This window comes from Triturus cristatus, chromosome 10 (genome assembly GCF_964204655.1).
Source record: "Triturus cristatus chromosome 10, aTriCri1.1, whole genome shotgun sequence".
Classification (NCBI taxonomy): domain Eukaryota; kingdom Metazoa; phylum Chordata; class Amphibia; order Caudata; family Salamandridae; genus Triturus; species Triturus cristatus.
Window position 1 is genome coordinate 4,371,817 of NC_140593.1, and position 20,004 is coordinate 4,391,820.

General features: G+C 49.6%; 1 protein-coding gene across 1 annotated transcript in view; it reads right to left on the reverse strand.

Moving 5' to 3' along the window:
* The window catches only part of LOC146788702 (fatty acyl-CoA hydrolase precursor, medium chain-like), a 652,575-nt gene that overhangs the window by 558,817 nt on the left and 73,754 nt on the right, over nucleotides 1-20,004 (reverse strand). Inside the window, exon 4 of the mRNA XM_085630085.1 lies at nucleotides 895-1,028. Within this exon, the coding sequence (XP_085486211.1) occupies nucleotides 895-1,028 (134 nt within the window). The remainder of the gene's footprint in view (nucleotides 1-894; nucleotides 1,029-20,004) is intronic.

Genomic DNA, 20,004 nt, shown 5'->3' on the forward strand with positions numbered 1-20,004 from the left:
TGGCGCACCTTTTAACAGGTGGGCTGTGCATAAACAGGAAAAGTCCACTCTATTACAGGGAATTACTGACCTCAGGGCAGTCACAAACTCATCCTGTGCTGGGGGCAGTCCCTTCACGTGACAAACAGAGCGGCTGCTTTAAAGCTGTATTGTGTTTCACAGTGTAGTCGAAACCCGCCTGAACTTTGGAGAGGCGTTGGAGATCCCCTTGCAGGCAGGTGCAGAACATGACTACTCGCCTGCAGGGATATGTCTGAAGGGTCCATGGGACCCCCTCGCACCCGGCCAGAGAGCTGCCCACATTGGGCGCACTGACAGTGCACCACCTTTTTGTGACGCACTTTCAGGGCACCCCCTGACAGCTTCTTTGCCTTTGCGCCCACGTCCATAATACAGTGCAGTCACAGAGACAAAGAGGCCACACCCCCACAGAAGTGACGGAAGGTGCTCTTCAGATAGCGCTAGTCCACATGTGTGCCAGTGCTATCAGTATGACACAAAGGGCCCCTCAAGCGTCTGAAACCCCCTCTGTTACACCAAAGTGCCCGGGGGCTCCCAAAGGAGGTGCACATGCCCATTGCGCCCCCTTGGGGCACTTTCTGTAAACCGGGCCCCGGTGGGTATCTGCCTCGTTTCCCTCTCGACCCTTTGCATCAATGTTTGATATGTCATTCTTGGCTCGCACATTAATCTGGGGGTTGTCACACCCCAAACACCCCCTGAAGAGATGCCCCTCAATATTGGGTGTCTACTGTCAGCGCATTTCATGCTCGGCTATTGACTGCTGAATTCTGAACATCCAACACACAGCTCCAAATAATGATGCATGATGTCACTTCTGATCACATATTACTTTCTTGATATGTTCTTGAAACATAGCAAGTGACAGCTCACCTGAAGAAGCCCAGAACTCCCAGCCGGTACTGGTGGGAAACCACAATCACATCTTCAGTGGCTGCTAATGCTGACCCATCAAACGAAGAAGCTGATCCAAATGTAAAGCCTCCGCCATGCATCCACACCATCACCTGCATGTGAGACGGAGGAGAAAGTACAGGGTGAGAGATTTACAGGTGCGGCGGGACCCACATCACTCCTTGACACCAGACACAGTTTCAGAAAGTACATGGTGAGAGTATTTACAGGTGCCCCGGGATCCACATCACCACTTGACTCCAAACACACTTGGAGAAAGTACAGACTGTAGGAGAGTAGGATCTGCTTCACATGGGTACCCCCACTTTTTGCTGGTTTGCTGGTGTTTCACTGTTTTTCGACCTTAGTCTGGCTGTGGCACTTCTAATCCGGACCACAGCCTAGCTGCTTCCTCTCTAAAATGGTTTACATGTACATTAGGTACATATCTAATTGGATTCTGGAGTGCCTTATAAGCCCCTAGTATATGGTATACTATGTACCTAGGGCAGAGGTACCTCAGAGGCAGTACCAGGGGCTGCAGCATATATTATGTCACCCCTGGGAAGCACTCCAAAATGGCACCACAGGTCTGCTACTGCAGCCTGGGTAAGGGTGTGCTTGCACCCCTTAACGTGGTATAGGCTTCCTATATCCACATATATATATACAGACACATATAAACCTATAAGCCACTCCTATGGCAGGCCTTGACAATCCTGAAGGCAGAGTGCTTGGTTTTATGTGAGAGGGTGCCCAAGCATGAGCTGAGCCCCTCTGCAGCTTTCGGAAATCCTTCCTTATTGCTGTTCTGTGATACAGCCATACCATATACTCTTAAGTGCACTATAACCTCGCGATAAATGTTAACTTTGGAATGGCTGCATCAAAACATGTCGGGTTTGGTGTCAAACGCTTTGGAATACTACCCCCCACCAATTCTGGCGGCGGGGGTAGCATTCCACCCTTCTAGAGGGGGAGACATGTTCACACTGGTCAAACCCGGTAGGACTTTCCTGAACCTTGGCATCACAAAATGGATGCCTCTGCCACAGACACGGGTCTGGCCTCCTGCTGCTGACCGAAACTCCGGCAGGGGAGGCCTTGACAATAGGTTTCCTGTCGAAGGGAGGTGTAACCACCTCCCCAGACAGGCAGATGTGTATTGGGGCTGGGCGGGAGCACTCTCTGGTGCTTTGAAATCCTGCACTGGGGGCAAACTTGGTGTCCCTGTGCATAGTCCAGCTCAAACCGGTTGCAGGGGCTACCTGCCCCTGCTCTGGTGCGAAACTGGACAAAGGAAATGGGTGTAACCACCCCTCTTTCCAAACCCTCCCATAGGTGGGTCCCTAGAGTATGTCCAACCCCCAAACTTAGTTTAAGTATGGGAACCCAGTCCTCGTGACTTTAGATTACCCTGGACAAAACTCTGCAACATATATCCTGGAGCTTCGACTTTCTATCACAACTAGAAGACGGAAGAAATGTCCCTTGGGGTTAAGGAGTGACTCCCCTGCTTGGCAGGCACCAAAGAAGCAACTGACAGGTCTGCATCGCTGAAGCTCCCGCCGGACGCCAAAGTCTTTGCATCACCAGAGGTGGATTTCCAGACTTCCCCGATGCTACCCTGAGTCCACAGCAAAGCTGAGGCCCGTGGCTATTGTGGGTGACGTGGAACTATGAACCCTGGACACCGTGATCTTTTGCAGCAATAGCATCTTCCTGGTTGTCCTCGAAGTTGTGCTTTGGGCTCCGAATAGCACCTGCCTTGAGCACCTCCTGCACCGAAGATTGCTGGCCTCCACTCCACGAGTGACCCGTGGGCCAGTTTCAAGTGCGACCGCTTGAGGCTTCTTCGCGATCAATAGCCCGTTGGCTAGCAGGTCCCCATGAAAGCAACTCCTTTTCTACTTGGGCTTTCCTGGTGGCTCCAGACGTGCTCTGAATTTCCCTCACTGGGTGAGTTCCTCAGACCTTGCTGGTCTGCACCGCAGTCCTTTCTCTGAATTCCTGTAACTTGCCGTTGCCGAGGCTTGGTGGGTCCATTCTGGTCGCCGACACCACAGCACTCGACAGACTTTGAGGTACAGCTCGAATCTGGCTTGTGGACTTCGTCAATGCCTCCTGGACCTCGTGGCTGAAGAGTCAAGACACCCATCAACTCACCTGAACCACCCGACATCTGTGGGCATTGGTCCTTCCTGCCCTTGGTCACTGGCTAGTGACCCAGACTCTGTCCCCTCTGCTTTCAGTTTCCTTCCATCCTAGATCCAGGCTTGTATCTATTCGGACACTTCTCTTCTTCACGGCAGCAGCAGTTCTTTGCAGGCTTCCATTGCAATCAACGACGCGACCCGACACCAAAAGACACCTATGTACCTGGCTTCCCTGGGTGGGGTACTCCGGTGCTTGTCCTTTCATTTGATCATTCAAGAGATTATAGACTGGTAAAACAAGCTGCTTTACATTCCTTCAAGACTTAGCCTGAAGGTTGCTCTCCATAGCTACCACTAGGATAGCTTTCAATAAAGGTTGTCTTTAACCGATAACCATAAGGGGTTGTTTGGACTGATACAAGGTGCCCACTAGAACTAGTGGACAGCATATATCAGGCCACCTTCTCACACACACTACCAGTATTTACAGGTGCCACAGGACCCACATAACCCCTTGACTCCAGACACACTTGGAGAAAGTACAGGGTGAGAGTATTTATAGGTGCCGCAGGACCCCCATCACCTCTTGACTCCAGACACACTTGGAAAAAATACAGACTACAAGTATTTACAGGGGCAGCTGGACACACATCACCATTTGACTCAAGACACACTTGGAGAAAGTACAGAGTACGAGTATTTACAGGTGCCGCTGGACCCACATCACTCCTTGACTCCAGAGACACTCGGAGAAAGTACAGGGTGAGAGATGTTCAGGTGCCGCGGGACCCACATCACTCCTTGACTCCAGAGACACTCGGAGAAAGTACAGGGTGAGAGATGTTCAGGTGCCGCTGGACCCACATCACTCCTTGACTCCAGAGACACTCGGAGAAAGTACAGGGTGAGAGATGTTCAGGTGCCGCGGGACCCACATCACTCCTTTACTCCAGACACACTTGGAGTAAGTACAGAGTACGATTATTTACAGGTGCAGCGGGACCCACATCACTCCTTGACACCAGACACACTTGAAAAAGTACATACTACGAATATTTATAGGTGCCGCGGTACCCCTGTGTGAGAAGTTGGCCTGGCATATGCTGGTCACGAGCTATAGTGGCCACCTTGCACCAGTCCAGTCCGACTCTTGTGGTAGATAGGTTTAAGACAACCTTTTAAAGAAAGCTATCCTAGTGGTAGCTGTGGAGAGCAGCCTTCAGGCTAAGTCTTTAGAGGAATGTAAAGCAGCTTGTTTTACCTTATAATCTCTTGAATTACCAAATGAAAGGACACCACACAGGTATATATATCAAATATATATGTATTTATTACTAGACACACTCTACTAATCTTTTTATGAGATTAGAAGTCAGGAACACATTCAAATATCAACGTTTCACAATAAGTTAAGCACAAATATGGCTGGGGCTCTAGGGGCGTACCAGACTATATACTAAAAAAGAGGTTTAGGAAAGTTCGACTTGCAGAGGGACAAGGCCTAGGGCCTGTAGAATCGCTGGGGCTTCACTAATCCACCCAAGGCAGGTAAGTAAAAGACCCACGGGAGACGCGTGCAGTGTGAGAACACAGCCGCGGGTTCCCTATTGATTTCAATGGAGCAAGTTGCGGTTGGATTTTTAAAGTTTTAGGGTACTTCGAGGAAGTCTACAAGCAAGCGACTTACAAGGTAAGTAATTCGAGGGCCAACACACACTAGGGCACCGGAGTACATAAGTTACCTCACCCAGGGAAGCCGGGTGCATAGGTGTCTTTTGGTTTCGGGTCGCGTGACTGTTTTCTATGGAAGCCAAAGAAGATTTGCTGCTTGCGAAGACTGAAGAAGTGTCCGGTGGAATCCAAGGCTGGATTCAGGATGAAGATGACCTGAAAGCAGAAGGTACAGTGTTCACAGTCACTTGCTAGTGACCCGGGGCCAGGAAGATGGATGCCCACGGAAGTCGGGTGATTTCAGGTGATCAAGGGTGTTTTGACTCTTCGCTCACGAGGACCAGGAGGCATCGACGATGACCAGCAGCTGACTTCTGAGTGTCCCACAACTTCTGCAGCTTACTGAGGTGTCGGCAACCAGATTGGAGCCAACAAGCCTTGGCAACAGCAAGTCTTCTGGAAAGTGAATTAAGTCAATGGTGCAGACCAGCAAGGTCTGAGGGACTCACCCAGCAAAGTTAAGTGAGGGCAGGCCTGGAGCAACTAGGGGAGCCCTTTGGTTTGATCAGAAAGTCTTCAGGGGACCCACAAGCCAACGGGCAAGGGATCGCAAAGATCCCTCATGAGGAAATGCTTTTCAGGAGCCCACGGTCACTCGGGATGGGGTGGGCCTCTGATTTTCGGTGCACAACCTGCTGGAGGCTTGGGCCACAAATGGTCCAATGCACAAGTTCCCTAGAACAATGTGAAGGGGTTGCACTCTACAATAGTGCATGGTACCCGGGTATTGCTGTTCCTCGTCACTCGTGGGGTCCACTCGCCTCAGCTCTGCTGGGGACTCACAATGGCCGTCTGGAAGTCAGGAGATCCAATTCCGGGGCTGCAGGGACTTCGGGCTCCAGCGGGAGCGGGAAAGTTTGCGACCATTGATTCAAAGTGTTGGTGCCTGCCAAGCAGGGGAGTCACTCCTTGACTCGAAGGGAGATTCTTCCGTCTTCCAAAGGTAGTGGAACGTTAAAGGACCAGTAATCTTCTTGTAAAGCGTTGTCCAGGGATATCTAGTTTGCAATGGCAAGGGTTCCCTATCTTATACTAAAAGAAAGGGAGAGACTAGGTTTATGACCACTCCTCTGGGAGGGTCAGGGTAGGGGGTGGTTACACCCACTGCCCTTTGTCCAGTTTCGCGTCAGAGCAGGGACAGGTAGCCCCTGAACCGGTTTGAGCTGGCATATTTACAGAGGAGCGTACTGCTCCAGCAGTGCAGGACTTCAAAGCACTCAAGTAGTGCACCCACCCAGCTCCAATACACTAAATCCTGTTTGGAAGGTGGTGACACCTCCCTGTGACAGGATGCCTATTGTTGGGCCTCCTCCACTGCGAGTTTCAGTCAGCAGCAGGAGGGCAGCCCAGTGTCTGTGCTGGTGGCATCCATTTTGTGATGCCAGGGCTCTTTCAGATTTCTACCGTGTTTCCACAGTGGGTACATGTCGTCCCCTCTAGAAGGGTGGGATCATACTCCCACACCAGTTACTGGTGTGGGGGTATGATTCCAAGTTGTTTGACACCAAACACGACATGCTTTGATGCAGTCATTCAAAAGTTAGCATTTACCGGTAGGTTATAATGCACTTAAGAGTATATGGTTTAACCACATCCACAAACAGCCACAGAGAATAGACTCTGCCAGCTGCAGAGGGGCCCTGCTCATGCAGAGGCACCCCCTCACATTGTAAACCAAGCACCCTGCCCTCAGGATTGATAGGGCCTACTTGAGGGGTGACTGATAGGTTTATATGTGTGTGTATGGTGAGGTATAGGAAATTATACCTCAGTGAGGAGTGCTAACACTACCTCACCCAGGCTGCAGTAGCAGGCCTGTGGTGTCAGATGTAGTCTGCTTCCCAGGGGTGGCATAATACATGCTTCAGCCCCTGGTAGGCCTGTGAAGTACCTATTCCCTTGGTACCTAGGGTACCATATACTAGTGGCTCATAAGGTAGCACAGTATCCACTCACTAGTGAATCTAGTATGCACTCCAAGTTGTTTAGAGAGAACAGAGAGACTGGGGCCCTGATTAGCAGGGACCCAGCCAGACTATAGCCAGAAACCAGTGTTAACATCATAAAAAAGTGGGGGCAACATAAGTGCAGATCCTACTCTCCTACACCCCCCCCCCCAAACGCAGGGACACTAAACTAACCTTGACCAGTTGAGTCTTCATGTTCTAAGTGGAAATACCTTGAGAGTCCATCTGCATTGGCATGTTGGGTCCTAGGTCTATGTTCCACTGTATAGTCCATCCCCTGTAGGGAAATGGACCACCTTAAATGTTTTAGGTTTTCACCTTTCATCTGTTTGAGCCATAGGAAGGGTTTGTGGTCAGTCTGAACTATGAAGTGAGTGCCAAACAAGTATGGCCTCAGCTTCTTCAGGGCCCACACCACAGCAAAGGCCTCCCTCTCTATAGCTGACCAACGTTTCTCTCTAGGGGTCAGCCTTCTGCTTATAAAAGCTACTGGCTGGTCTTGACCTTCATCATTCAGTTGAGACAGTTCAGCTCCCACACCCAGCTCTGAAGCCTCTGTTTGGACAATGAACTTTTTTGTGTAGTCTGCACTCTGTAACATGGGGGCAGTGCACATGGCCTGCTTTAGGTCTTCAAATGCCTTTTGACAGCTAGCTGTCCACTAAACCTTTTTTGGCATTTTCTTTGAGGTAAGATCATTTAAGGGGGTCACTATAGATCCATATCCCTTAACAAACCTCCTATAGTACCCAGTCAGGCCCAAAAAGGCTCTCACCTGTGTCTGGGTGGTTGGAGCAACCCATTCCATGATGGTTTGGATTTTGCTCTGCAAAGGTTGAACCTGGCCTCCACCTACAAGGTGGGCCAGGTACACAACCTGACTCTGTCCTATCTGGCACTTAGTGGCCTTGATCGTGATGCCTGCTTTCTGCAGGGCCTCCAATACATTCCTGAGGTGGACCAGGTGATCCTGCCAGGTGGAACTAAAGACAGCAATATCATCTAGATAAGCTGAGCAATAAGTTTCCATACCTGTCAGAACTTTATTCACCAACCTCTGAAAAGTGGCAGGTGCATTCTTCAAACCAAAGGGCATCACCACAAAGTGGTAGTGCCCACCAGGGTTTGAAAATGCTGTTTTGGCCTTGGCATCATCAGCTAACTTGATTTGCCAATAGCCAGCTGTTAGGTCAAATGTACTCAGATATTTGGCTGAGGCCAAAGTATCAATGGGCTCATCTGCCCTGGGAATTGGATAGGCATCAGTCCTGGTGACTGCATTGAGGCCTCTGTAGTCTACACAAAACCTCATTTCTTTCTTACCACTCTGGGTATGAGGTTTAGGCACAAGGACTACTGGACTAGCCCAAGGGCTATCTGAATGCTCAATCACACCTAATTCCAACATTTTCTGGACTTCAGTCCTGATACAATCCCTGACGTGGTCGGGTTGTCTGTAGATTTTACTCTTGACAGGCAGACTGTCTCCAGTGTCCACCTCATGGGTGCACCAGGACGTTTGACTAGGGGTCAGGCTAAACATATGTCTGAACTGCTGCAGCACTTGTCTGCACTCATTTTGCTGATGGTCAGTGAGGCTGCTTGCCAAAGCAACACCATCTACTGACCCATCATCAGGGTTCTGTGAGAGCAGGTCAGGGAGAGGGTCACTCTCCTCCTCCTGTTCCTCATCAGTTGCCATGAGCAAGCCCATGTCAACCCTGTCCACATATGGCTTTAATCTGTTGACATGGAGCACCCTAAAGGGGCTCCTGGGAGTTCCAAGATCCACCAAGTAGGTGACTTCTCCCTTTTTCTCAACAATTGTATGGGGGCCATTCCACTTGTCTTGGAGAGCTGCTGGGGCCACAGGCTCCAACACCCACACTTTCTGTCCTGGCTGATAGACAGTCAGTACAGCCTTTTGGTCCTGCCAAGCTTTTTGCAGTTCTTGGCTAGCCTCCAGGTTTTTGGTTGCCTTCTTCATGTATTCAGCCATCCAGGAGCAGAGACCAAGTACATAGTCCATCATATCCTGTTTGGGAGGTTTGAGAGGTAACTCCCTGCCCTCCTTCACCAAACACAATGAACCTCTCACAGGGTGCCCAAACAGAAGTTCAAAAGGGCTGTAGCCAACCCCCTTCTGTGGGAACTACCTGTATGCAAACAGAAGGTAGGAAAGTAAAAGGTCCCATTTTCACCTAAGCTTTTCTGGGAGGCCTTTAATCATTCCCTTTAGGGTTTTGTTGAACCTTTCAACTAACCCATTGCATTGTGGGTGATAGGGAGTAGTGAACTTGTAGTTTACACCACACTCCTTCCACATAGCAGTTAGATACCCTGACATGAAGTTGGTATCTCTGTCAGATATAACCTCCTTAGGGAAACCCACTCTGGAGAAAACTCCAATGAGGGCTCTTGCCACCAGAGGGGCTGTGGTGGTCCTGAGGGGAATTGCTTCTGGGTACCTGGTAGCAAAAGACACACAATTGATGGACGGAATGCAGAACACATCAAAACATTCACCCCCAGTCAAGAGATCTGGGTTAAATCCATCATTCTTTTGCTTACCATGCCACCCCAGTTTAGACCTGGCCATATGCAAATCAGTCTTGACCCTGTGCCTCATGGGAACAGTCCAGCCCGAACTGCCAAGCCAGGTCCTCCCTGGACTGGAAACAAGCATCCTAGGACCGGTTTCGGGGTTTCATCCCTCTTCAGCCAGGATAGCTTGATTCCAATGGCACAGTGAGCCCAGGACTCACGTCTGAGCATACCTGGTGCACTTAGGGCGAGAAAGCAAAAGACACACAATTGATGGACGGAATGCAGAACAAATCAAAACATTCACCCCCAGGATAAACCTGTGCCCAGATGCTGTTGGAGGGTCAAGGGGACCAACAATGTCAATCCCTACCCTTTCAAAGGGAACCCTCACCGCAGGAGGTGGTATCAGGGGGGCCTTCGTTGTGCCACCTGACTTGCCACTGGCTTGGCAAGTGACACAGGAGCGACAAAACTCCTTGGTGTCCTCTGACATGTGTGGCCAATAAAAATGTGGAACAAGCCTATACCAGGTCTTGTTTTGGCCCAAGTGTCCTGCCAGTGGGATATCATGTGCTAGGGTAAAGAGGAACCCCCTAAACTTCTGAGGTATTACTAACCTCCTGGTGGCTCCAGGGGTAGAATCTCTAGCCTCAGAATATAGGAGTCCCTCATCCCAATAAACTTTATGGGACCCACTAGCACTCCCAGCAGCCTCAGCAGCAGCCTGCTGTCTGAGGGTTTCAAGAGAGGGGCAGCACTGTTGCTCCTTGCTCATATCTTCCCTGGAAGGTCCCCCTGCCCCCAAGAACTCAACCTGACCAGGCTCAAGTTCCTCTGGGGCAGTTCCTTCTTCAGGATCTGCTTCTCCTCCCTCAGGAGGGGAATCTGAGATCTGAGACCGAGGGGAAGGCACTGCCTTAACCCTACTGCTCCTCCTCTTGGATTGCATCTGGTCCATAGTTTCAGGATCCAGAGCTGGTTCAGCTTTATGCATTTTGGCCTGTGACCTGGTCACAGCAAATACCTCTGCAGGTATGCCCATCATCTCAGCATGAGTCCATAACTCCACTTCATACCAGGCTGAAGTCTCTAGATCATTGCCCAATAGACATTCGACAGGAAGGTCTGCACTGACTACTACCTTCTTGAGGCCAGTTACCCCTCCCCAGGAGAAATTCACAACTGCCAGACTATGGTTGATCCTGACTAGGCCCTGGCGAAAATTCCGTTCCGCTCTCGGAAATTGCGATAATTTGACATTTTTGCGTTCCGCAGAGAGCGCGAAAATGTCGAAATATCCGCAATTCGCATCTTACCAGAATTTTTTTTCTTGCTCGCGCTGTAAAAAAGTACATTCTCGCATGCGTGCGATCGCCTTACCTGAATCCCCGTGTTCACCGACAAGTTTTCCCGATCCGGTCGCGTTCTCCACGAGATGTTGGATTGTTGGTAGCCATTTGCGCTGTCTCGCGACAGTTCGCGCCCGCATTAATGTCATTTGTCGCGCGACCACGTCATTCGTCGCGCGATCACGTCTTTCTTCTCGCGATCATGCACCGCGAGAGTATGAGATGCTTGAGATCTCGAACACGTCATTCTCCACCGCGAGCGAGTGCGTGAGGATGCGGGCACGTCATATCGAACATGAGCGGGCGGGACAAGTGAAAACAAGATGGCCGTGCCCGTGAGCAACCGCATGGGTAAGTTGGCGAGCCGCGATCACCCAGAAAATACCGCGAACGGGAGGGAAAAAAACGTCCGCGTCTTCGCAATATTTCTGCGTGTTTGCAGAGATTTTTAACATTTTTGCGATAGTTTGCGAAAGTGAATTTCGCAAATTCCGCCCACCCCTAATCCTGACATTGCTTGCATTGGTAACCTGGTACATTTCGCCCAGGATGATCTGTGCAGGGTCCACTAGATCCTCTGCCACCATGGTGACACTAGCACCTGTGTCCCTGAATGCCAAAGCCTGTTTGCCATTTATTATAGGCTGCTGTTTGTATTTGCCCAGATTACTGGGGCTCACTAGGAAGGACATATCAATGTCTTCATCACAAATCAGCAATGCCTGAGTGGGTACTCTGACTAGGCCAGAGTCCACTTCAGAACCCAGGGTCAAACCTACTACACCCTTATTCTGATTACCACCTCCACCAGTAGCTGTACTAGGGGGAACAGTTGCCTTAGGGGCAGGAGTGGTGGTGGTTTGGTCTTTGGACTTGGTACAATCAGAAGTCCAGTGCCCTTTCTGTTTACATAATTTGCACCTGGGCTTCTTTTGGCCTTTTTCCTTTGTAGATTGTGAATCCCCACCAGATGCAGATTTTTGGGGCCCTTGTGAAGACTTCTGGTCTTTTGACTTATCCCCACCTTTCTCAGAGCCTTTAGGATCCTGCTTCTTAGTGTCACCCCCTTGGTTCTGGGTTTTCTGCCTCCCCCTGGTTCTGACCCATTTGTCTGCCTTCTATCCCAATTATTGGGGAGAGGTCAGATCAGAGTCCACTAGGTACTGATGCAACAACTGGTTTTGGCAATTATTAAGGATCTGTTCTCTCATCATAAGATTATACAATCCCTTAAAATAAGTAACTCTACTATCAACCAGCCAACCCTCCAGAGCCTTGGTTGCACAATCTACAAAGTCTGTCCAGTCCTGATTCTGTGCTTTTTGGGTGTCTCTGAACTTCATCCTGTACTGCTCAGTGGTTAAGCCGAACCCATCTATTAATGCACTTTTCAAGACATCATAATCATCAGCATCCTCTTCTCTAACAGTGAGGAGCTTGTCTCTTCCTTTATCTGAAAAGGAGAGCCACACGCTTGCTCCCCACTGTTTCTGGGGGACCTGTCGAACTTTACAGGCCCTCTCCATAGCAGTTATCAATTTGTGGATATCATCGCCACTCTGGTAGGGAGGAACAACCTTGGACAGGTTCCTATGGTCTGGGATGTATTCTCTGACTCTAGGGACACTGTTACTGCCACCAGGGGGTGCTAACCCCTCTTTCCTAGAAGCTCTCTGGAGCTCCAAGGCTTCTTTATCTAATGCCAACTGCTTGGCCTTAAGGGCAAATCTTGCTTCCTCATACTGCAGCAGTTTGTACATTCTTTCAGTGAAGGTCTCTCTTCTAGTAAAGTATGAGCTCCTCTGATGAACAGATTCTCTGCCAGAGTGATGAGTGGTCAGATTCCCTTGAAGGGGACCTAACCCTCTCTTCTACTCTGTCAGTTCTCTTAGGAAGAATTCCTCTGTCCTGTTCAGATCCTTGTGGATCTGGCCCTTCAACTATAGAGTCCTGGTCATCTTGATTTTCATCATCTGACCCAGAGACTGTAATTGACCCACCCCCTGATTCAGATCTGTTAGCTCCTAGAGCCAACCTCAGATCATCTGCTGTCAGCAGATCTATCAGGCCTAGTGTGGAGGGACTCTGTCCTAGCTTCAGGTGTCTTGCAACACACATGGCCTTCAAGTCAAAGAAGGTCATGTCCTTATACTGAGGCTGGGTGGACCCACTGGCTCCATCCCTTGAGGACATTCTAGTGTTATGCAGTGTTGCACTACATACACTAGTTTGTGGCCTACTGATTCTAGCTTGAGCTGTAGCAAGGGTGTGCTATCCCTTCACTAACAACTCTGGGGCATATTTACAAGCTGGCGATAAAAAACTATTGCCGCTTTTGCGGCCGAAAAACGGCGATAATTTTATCGCCTAATTAGCAAGGCCACGCTAACGTGTGAAACCTTGCTTTAGCGTCGGGCGTTCCTGACCTAACATGACAGGAGAAATGTCGCTAAGCGACATTTCTCCTATCATCAAGCCCCACGCTATGAAACATAGCGGCAAGAAAAGTAGCGATAACCCCTGTTATCGTTCCTTTCCTTACGCCTGCTTCAGGACTGACTTAGCCATGATATCCTATGGAAGGTGGATATCATGGCTAAATTTGTGAGTCCCTATCAGCAGGCTAACGCCACACTACGTGAGATTATCGCTGGGTTTCCTGTGATAATCTCACGTTAGGCAGTTAGCGCTAGGATTTTTATCACTGAGGAGATAAGCGTTGCTAATAGCACGCTATCTCAGCGATAAAAATCCACGTTACCCGGCGATAATTATCCTCACACTAAGAGCGCTGAGCGATAATTATCGCCGGTTGTTGCTGATATGCCCCTCTAAGGAGCATATTTACAAGCTGGTGATAAAAAATTATCGCCACTTTTGCGTCCGTTTTCGGCCGAAAAGCGGCGATAATTTTATCGCCTAATTAGCAAGGCCACGCTAACGTGTGAAACCTTGTATTAGCGTTGGGATTCCTAACGCCTAGCTTTGCATCTCTAATGAGTTGCAAAGTGGGCGTTCCTGACCTAACATGACAGGAGAACTGTCGCTAAGCGACATTTCTCCTATCATCAAGCCCCAAACTATGAAGCATAGCGGCAGGAAAAGTAGCGATAACCCCTGTTATCGTGTTAGACCTGGCACCTTGGCGTGAGTCTCCCTCCCTCTTTTTTGTCGCTGTGCCTCATGTGATTTTATGGTGTTGGCCGCTCAGCGCGCTGTGCCACTGCCAACCAGTGTCGCGGTGCGAGTGCTCCCTTTGTAAATTGTATATGTTGGTTGGATTCCATGATTGGATTGTTTGATTTACTATCAGACCCCAGTAAAGTGCGCCAGGAGCGCCAGGGCAGGTAAAGGCAAACACCGCTGGTGGGCTTGCAGCACGGGTTGTGCCACCCACAGAAGCGGCCGGTAAAATACGTCTAAGGTCTGCCATCGCAGCACCTGCGTGCAGTCTGGTACTGACACGCCGACCGACAAGTGCCCACACTTGCCGGTCCCTGAAACCTTCCCTTAGCTGCATGTTAGTCACCCCTCTGGTAGGCCCACGGGCAGGGTGCGTTGTGAGCCTGAGGTAGGACAAGCCTAGATGCATGGCATGTCCTGGTAGTGAATGACCGCCATTTTGTTGTTCACTGCTGTAAGGCTACCCTGTTCTCATAGGCCAGTATGGGCGGCCTGGATTGTTACACCCTATGATCCTAACCGACCCAGGGAACATGGTAGGAGATCGAGTTTATTATGCCTGAACTCGGAATAATAAGGTACATCTTTTCGCAAGGTTTATTTTAATATTCCGGGTTTGCAAATGTCACTTTTTAGAAAGTTGGCCTTTGCTTGCCTAAACATTCAGCCGCTTCTGCGTGATGAGTATCTGATGTCTGGCTGGTGTGAGTGACAGGGCTGGGGGAACCCAGATGGGCAGGGCTAGGTAGCCTGGTGTGAATAGGACGATCGACAGGTAGATGGGTGGGAGGAGTGCTCCTAGGCTCTGAATAGGACAGTGCTCTGCTACCTCAATGCCGGCTCCACCCCCTGCGGAGCGTCTGATGACTCTGCCCTGCGCTCTGAAAGAAGAAGCCTGCATCACGTAAACAAAGTGCTCAGAAACCGGACTGAACTAGGCAAGGGCCCCCCTGGCCTGGGAGAACAAAAGATTGGTGGTATAAATGGAGGAGCCCTGCTCCTGAGAAACTAGATCCGCTTTTGACCAAAAAGAATCTCTGCCTGAGGAGGAGGCACCGGGAAAGCTGTAGGAGGAAGACTGTCCCTATCCTGGGGGATTGGCCTGCAGTGGTGACCTTGCTGCCAAAGGAGAGAAGAGAAACTGTTGCTGAAGACTTTTACTTTACTTTTACTTTCAAGACTTGTGCTTTTCCAAAACGATCTCCAAGGGCTTGGAACTGAGCTTGCCCCCTGAACTGAGCCCCAGGACCATTGGGCTCTACCTGATCTTCACTCGCCTGCTGCTGGACTGTGGTGTCCTTTCCCTCGCCGGAGCTGTGACCCTCGTGCCCAGTCCCTCCCTGAGCCGTGACCAGGACTGCTTAGCCGCCCCCGCCTTGGGAAGAGCCTCGCTCGATCGGAGCCGCTCCCCCTACGCTGTGCTGGGCTGCCCCTGTCACCTCGCTCGCTGGAGGCTCGCTGTGCACCTTCACCCTCCCGCCGGAATCGGCGTTTGTGAGCATCTCCAAGCCTCGGACGGCCCGGACGTATCTGCGTGCCTGGCTGCCCCGCTTTGTTCACCCGCCACCTGCAACACCCCGCTCTTGTCGTGAGCCTGAAGATCAGACACCCATCGTGAAGTGTGGGAGCCCCGGACGCCGCCTCGCTCTTCGGTTGAAGAGCCGCTGACATCCCGCACCCACCTTCGCGTCAAGAAACAAGGTACTGTACTTACGACCTCGACCGCGAGCTCGCATCGGATCCAGGGTCCGCAACGTTCTGATTTCCCTGTCATCTGCCGTGTGCTTCCCGGTCGCCGCTTCAGCATGGAGTGTGCTGAGGCCTGCAGTCACCTTGTGCCCGCCTAAAGAACTTTCCGTACAAAGAGAACTTTACCGTACTCCTAAGAATTGTGGCCCCATCAGTTCAACGTTACTGGGCCTTGTATTTAACTCTGCTGAAACTACATAAAAGCTTATTTTTATATACTACCTGATTGGTGTCCGTTTGTGGTGCATGCAAGGGGTTTACTGTATGTGTAATTGCATTTGCTTAACCGTGTACGCCTGAGACTTAGCCTAGACTGCTCGCGCCACGCACCTAGAGGGTGAGCAGGGGTTATTCTGGGGAGTCATCCTTCGCCCTGACAAGAAGTAAAGGGTCCCTGCTTGTTGTGGGTTCGCACCTGCGTCAACCAGAGCCCCCTCATTTCTAACATTGGTGGCAGCGGTGAGGATTTACGGATTTGCATTTGTGGTTTGCGTATAGTGAATCACTGATCACCACGTAGTGAGAGCAGACCAGTAACACAGCCACAAGGCTAACATTTGTTTTTGTTTTGCCAAGAATCTCCGTTGTTAGAGCCATGCCTGGTTCACTCTCAGCCGGAAGGGCGGCTTCCATAATCTCTGGATTTGAAGACGTAGATTGGGAGGAAGACGCACTTCAGAATCGTACCAATGAAGACTTGAAAGGTCTTTGCTCCAAGTTCAGGATTGCCCAAACTGGATTGAAAAAGAAGGAACAATTTGTGAAGGCGCTGAGGGCCTGGTATGAGTCAAAGGCACCAGAGAATCAGGTGGAAGTGGTCCCACCAGAAAGTGTCCATGAGTTTGGCAGGTGCCTGTCGCCAGAAGAGTTGGCAGACAGGGCCGCAACCCGGGCACACGAGGTGGAAATGGCAAAAATTCATGGGCAGATGGATATGGAAAAACAAAGATTAGCCATGGAAGAAAAGAAACTACAATTAGAGCATGACATGAAGCTGAGGGAGCTGGAGCTGAAAGCAAAAAGTTTGGAGCTTAATCCCTCTGGTGGCAGCACACCGCCAGTACCGGCGGAACCAAGAGTTTATATTCCCAAGGATGTAGTGAAGGAGTTCTTCAGGAATGACGACATCGGGCAGTGGTTCAGAGCCTACGAGGTAGCCATGTCTTCCCACCGGGTCCCTGAGAAAGATTGGGGAGCGGGGTTGTGGGGAAGGTTCCTGAGTGAAGGGCGGGACACACTGTTAGATTTACCTGTTGATGTTCGTAACTCTTATGCCCATATGAAGGAAGCATTGATGGCTAGGTATGGGTTGACCCCTGAGTTATATAGACAGAGGTTCAGGGGTTGCACTAAGATTCCCAATAGTACGTATGTGGAGTATGTGACTTTCTTTTGCAGAGCGCTGGATGGTTGGGTGAAGGGTAGTAAGGTGAATGATTATGTTATGTTATGTTATGTTAAATTAAATTTATTAAGCGCACGTACGCCCGTAGGCTTCATGGCGCTGTGGAAGACTAGCAAAACATAACATGTGACAGAAAAAAAGAAAATTTAACTAAGGATAAGCTTGCTTAAAGAGCCAAGTCTTAAAAGCCTGTCTAAAGGCTAACAGATCTTCGTGGAGTCTTAGTGGCAGTGGCAAGGAGTTCCACAGGGAGGAAGCTAGGAAGTGGAAAGATCCTCCTCCCTGACGTTGTTTCCTGATCCGGGGCACGACTAACAAATTCTTTTGGCCAGAACGGAGAGCACGGGAGGGAGTGTAACTGACCAGCAGGCAGCTAATGAATCCAGGGCCCTTACCTTGTAGAGCCCTGAAGATAATGCATCCCGCTTTAAATGCTGCTCTCTGCGCTACAGGCAGCCAGTGGAGACTGGCCAGTCCAGGTCTAATAGACTGCCACTTAGGAATTTTACAGATCAACCTGGCCGCTTGGTTCTGAACCAGTTGGAGTCTCTTGAGCTGCCCCGCCGGTAGGCCCAGATATAAACTATTGGAATAATCCAAACGGGACAGCACAAGAGCAATGATGACCTGAATCAGAGCAGGGTGGGTTAAAAGGTGGGCGATCTTCTTAATCTTGCAAAGTTGGAAGAAACTTGCAGATACCACAGTCCCTACCTGGCTTTTGAGCGAAAGATCTTCATTAAAAGTGATACCTAAGCTCTTAACTGTTTGGGATTTAGCTGGAGGATCTCCCATTTCTGGAGGCCAGAAGTGTGGTCCCCAATGCAGTTCACTCTTCCCAGGCAAAATCAGTTCAGTTTTGCCTGGGTTGAGTTTCAGATGATTTAGGCCCATCCATCTCTGAATGTGAACCATGACCTCCCGAAATTCGGTGGCAGCGCCAGGGGAGTCCAGACAGAAGATCAGTTGCAGATCATCTGCATAGTTAAAAATTAAGGCGCTAAACTTTTTTAATGAAAATAACAAGGGTCGTAAGTACAAATTAAACAAAAGTGGGGACAGGGACGAGCCTTGGGGGACTCCACATTCATTTTTGATTTTGGGCGCTGTAAAAGTTCCCAATCTCACTGCCTGGGTACGCTCCGAGATAAATGACTTCAGCCATCTAAGTGCCGAGCCTCTCAGGCCAGCCTGTTCGACACGGTCGACCAAGATGGTGTGGTCGACCGTGTCGAATGCGGCCGATAGGTCGAGAAGTACCAATGCTTGGTGAATGTCCCTATCTGCATTGCTTCTTAGTACATTCTGGACCGCCAGTGTCACCATCTCGGTTGAATGCCCTGGTCGAAACCCAGCTTGGTTATGCTCCAGATATCCAGTGGTTTCAACGAAGCTAGAAAGACAGCTAGCAACGTGTGCCTCCAGGATTTTTGATAGGAATGGCAGCAGGGATATCGGGCGGTAATTAGATGGATCGTGAGGATCAAGACTGGGTTTTTTGATCAGGGGAATCAATAGAGCATGCTTAAATCCTGCCGGTACCTTTCCCTGGTTAAGTGAGTCGTTAAGCAGAGAGAGGATCCCGTGAGGGATAGAGTGCCCAATCTCTGTAAAAATGTGGGGTGGGCAGATGTCATCGGGTGATCCAGACTTAACCCGTGCCAGGAGAGTTGAAAAAGTTTTAGCATCTATAGCAGGAAGGGTGTCTAATGTAGTGGGGTTATTAAAAATATCATCTAAAGGAGACGATTTAGGAGAGCTAGCAATGTTGCGTTTTATATTTACAATTTTCTCTCTGAAAAAATCATTCAGAGAGTCACACAACTTCTGGGTAGGGGCTATTGATGGGGCTGTCCTATCATCGTCACAGAGTTCGTTGACTATGTTAAAAATATCTTTAGTTTTATTTGAGGAATTTAAAATTTTTTGAGAAAAATAGTCAGATTTATGTTGGAGCAAGATTTTTTGGAACTCCTTTCTTGCGGTACAGTACACTGTCCTGGCTTGAGGGGAGTAGCTTTGTCTCCATTTCCGTTCCTTCTGTCGAACTCCCAGTTTAAGATCTTTCAGTTCTTGGGAGAACCATTTGTGTGCTTCATTTCCTCTAACATTGGGGACCCGTACTAAGGGGGCTGAGAGGTCAGCTGCGTTAAGTAACCAGTTAGACAGCGCTCTCTCGCTAGTGTCCAGATCATCGTACGGTGGTGGTACGGTTTTGTTTAAAATGTCAATAAATCCCGGAAGGTCCATAGATTTCCATTTGCGGAATTCTTTGCTCTTGCATGGCTTGGGTTTGACATTTCCGCCTACTTCTAGTGTGAAATAGATGATGAAATGATCCGACCAGATACATGAGCTGATGACTGGATTGGATAAAGATAGATTATGCGTCCATATCTGGTCCAAGCTATGACCTTTCTGGTGAGTGGGTACATGGATGTGCTGATTTAGATTCAGGTCTGTTAGCAAATCTATCAATTCAGCAGCTTGAGTATCTGTGCCTATGCTATCAAGCCAGTAATTTAGGTCCCCAATAAGGATGATTTTAGAGTAGCTGACTACATATGAAGCCAGCTGCTCTGCCAGAATGGATGGATATTTGGCCATGTATTGGGGGGGTCGGTAAATCAGGACCAGAATGAGGGACCCACTTTCAGTGTCGAGATTAATCACCAAGTTCTCAGTGTCCGGAAGGATCAAAGAAGGCAGTTGCCTGACCTGAAGGGATTTCAAGATTATAGCTGCTACTCCACCTCCGGCCTTCCCAGGTGTACGGTTGGCCGTCAGAATATAGTATTCTGCAGGAAGAGCCACGAGTACGTCGGGGAGGGAGTGAGGGGTTAGCCAAGTTTCAGCTAATAAGAAGATGTCAGGTTTTACCTCCTTCAGGAAAAGAAAAATGTCTATCTGGTTTTTGACCAGGGACCGAGTATTGAGGTAGTAGCAGCGCAAGCTGTGTTTTACAGAGGGTGCAGTTTGAGGCTCAGGAAAAGGTTGTTTTA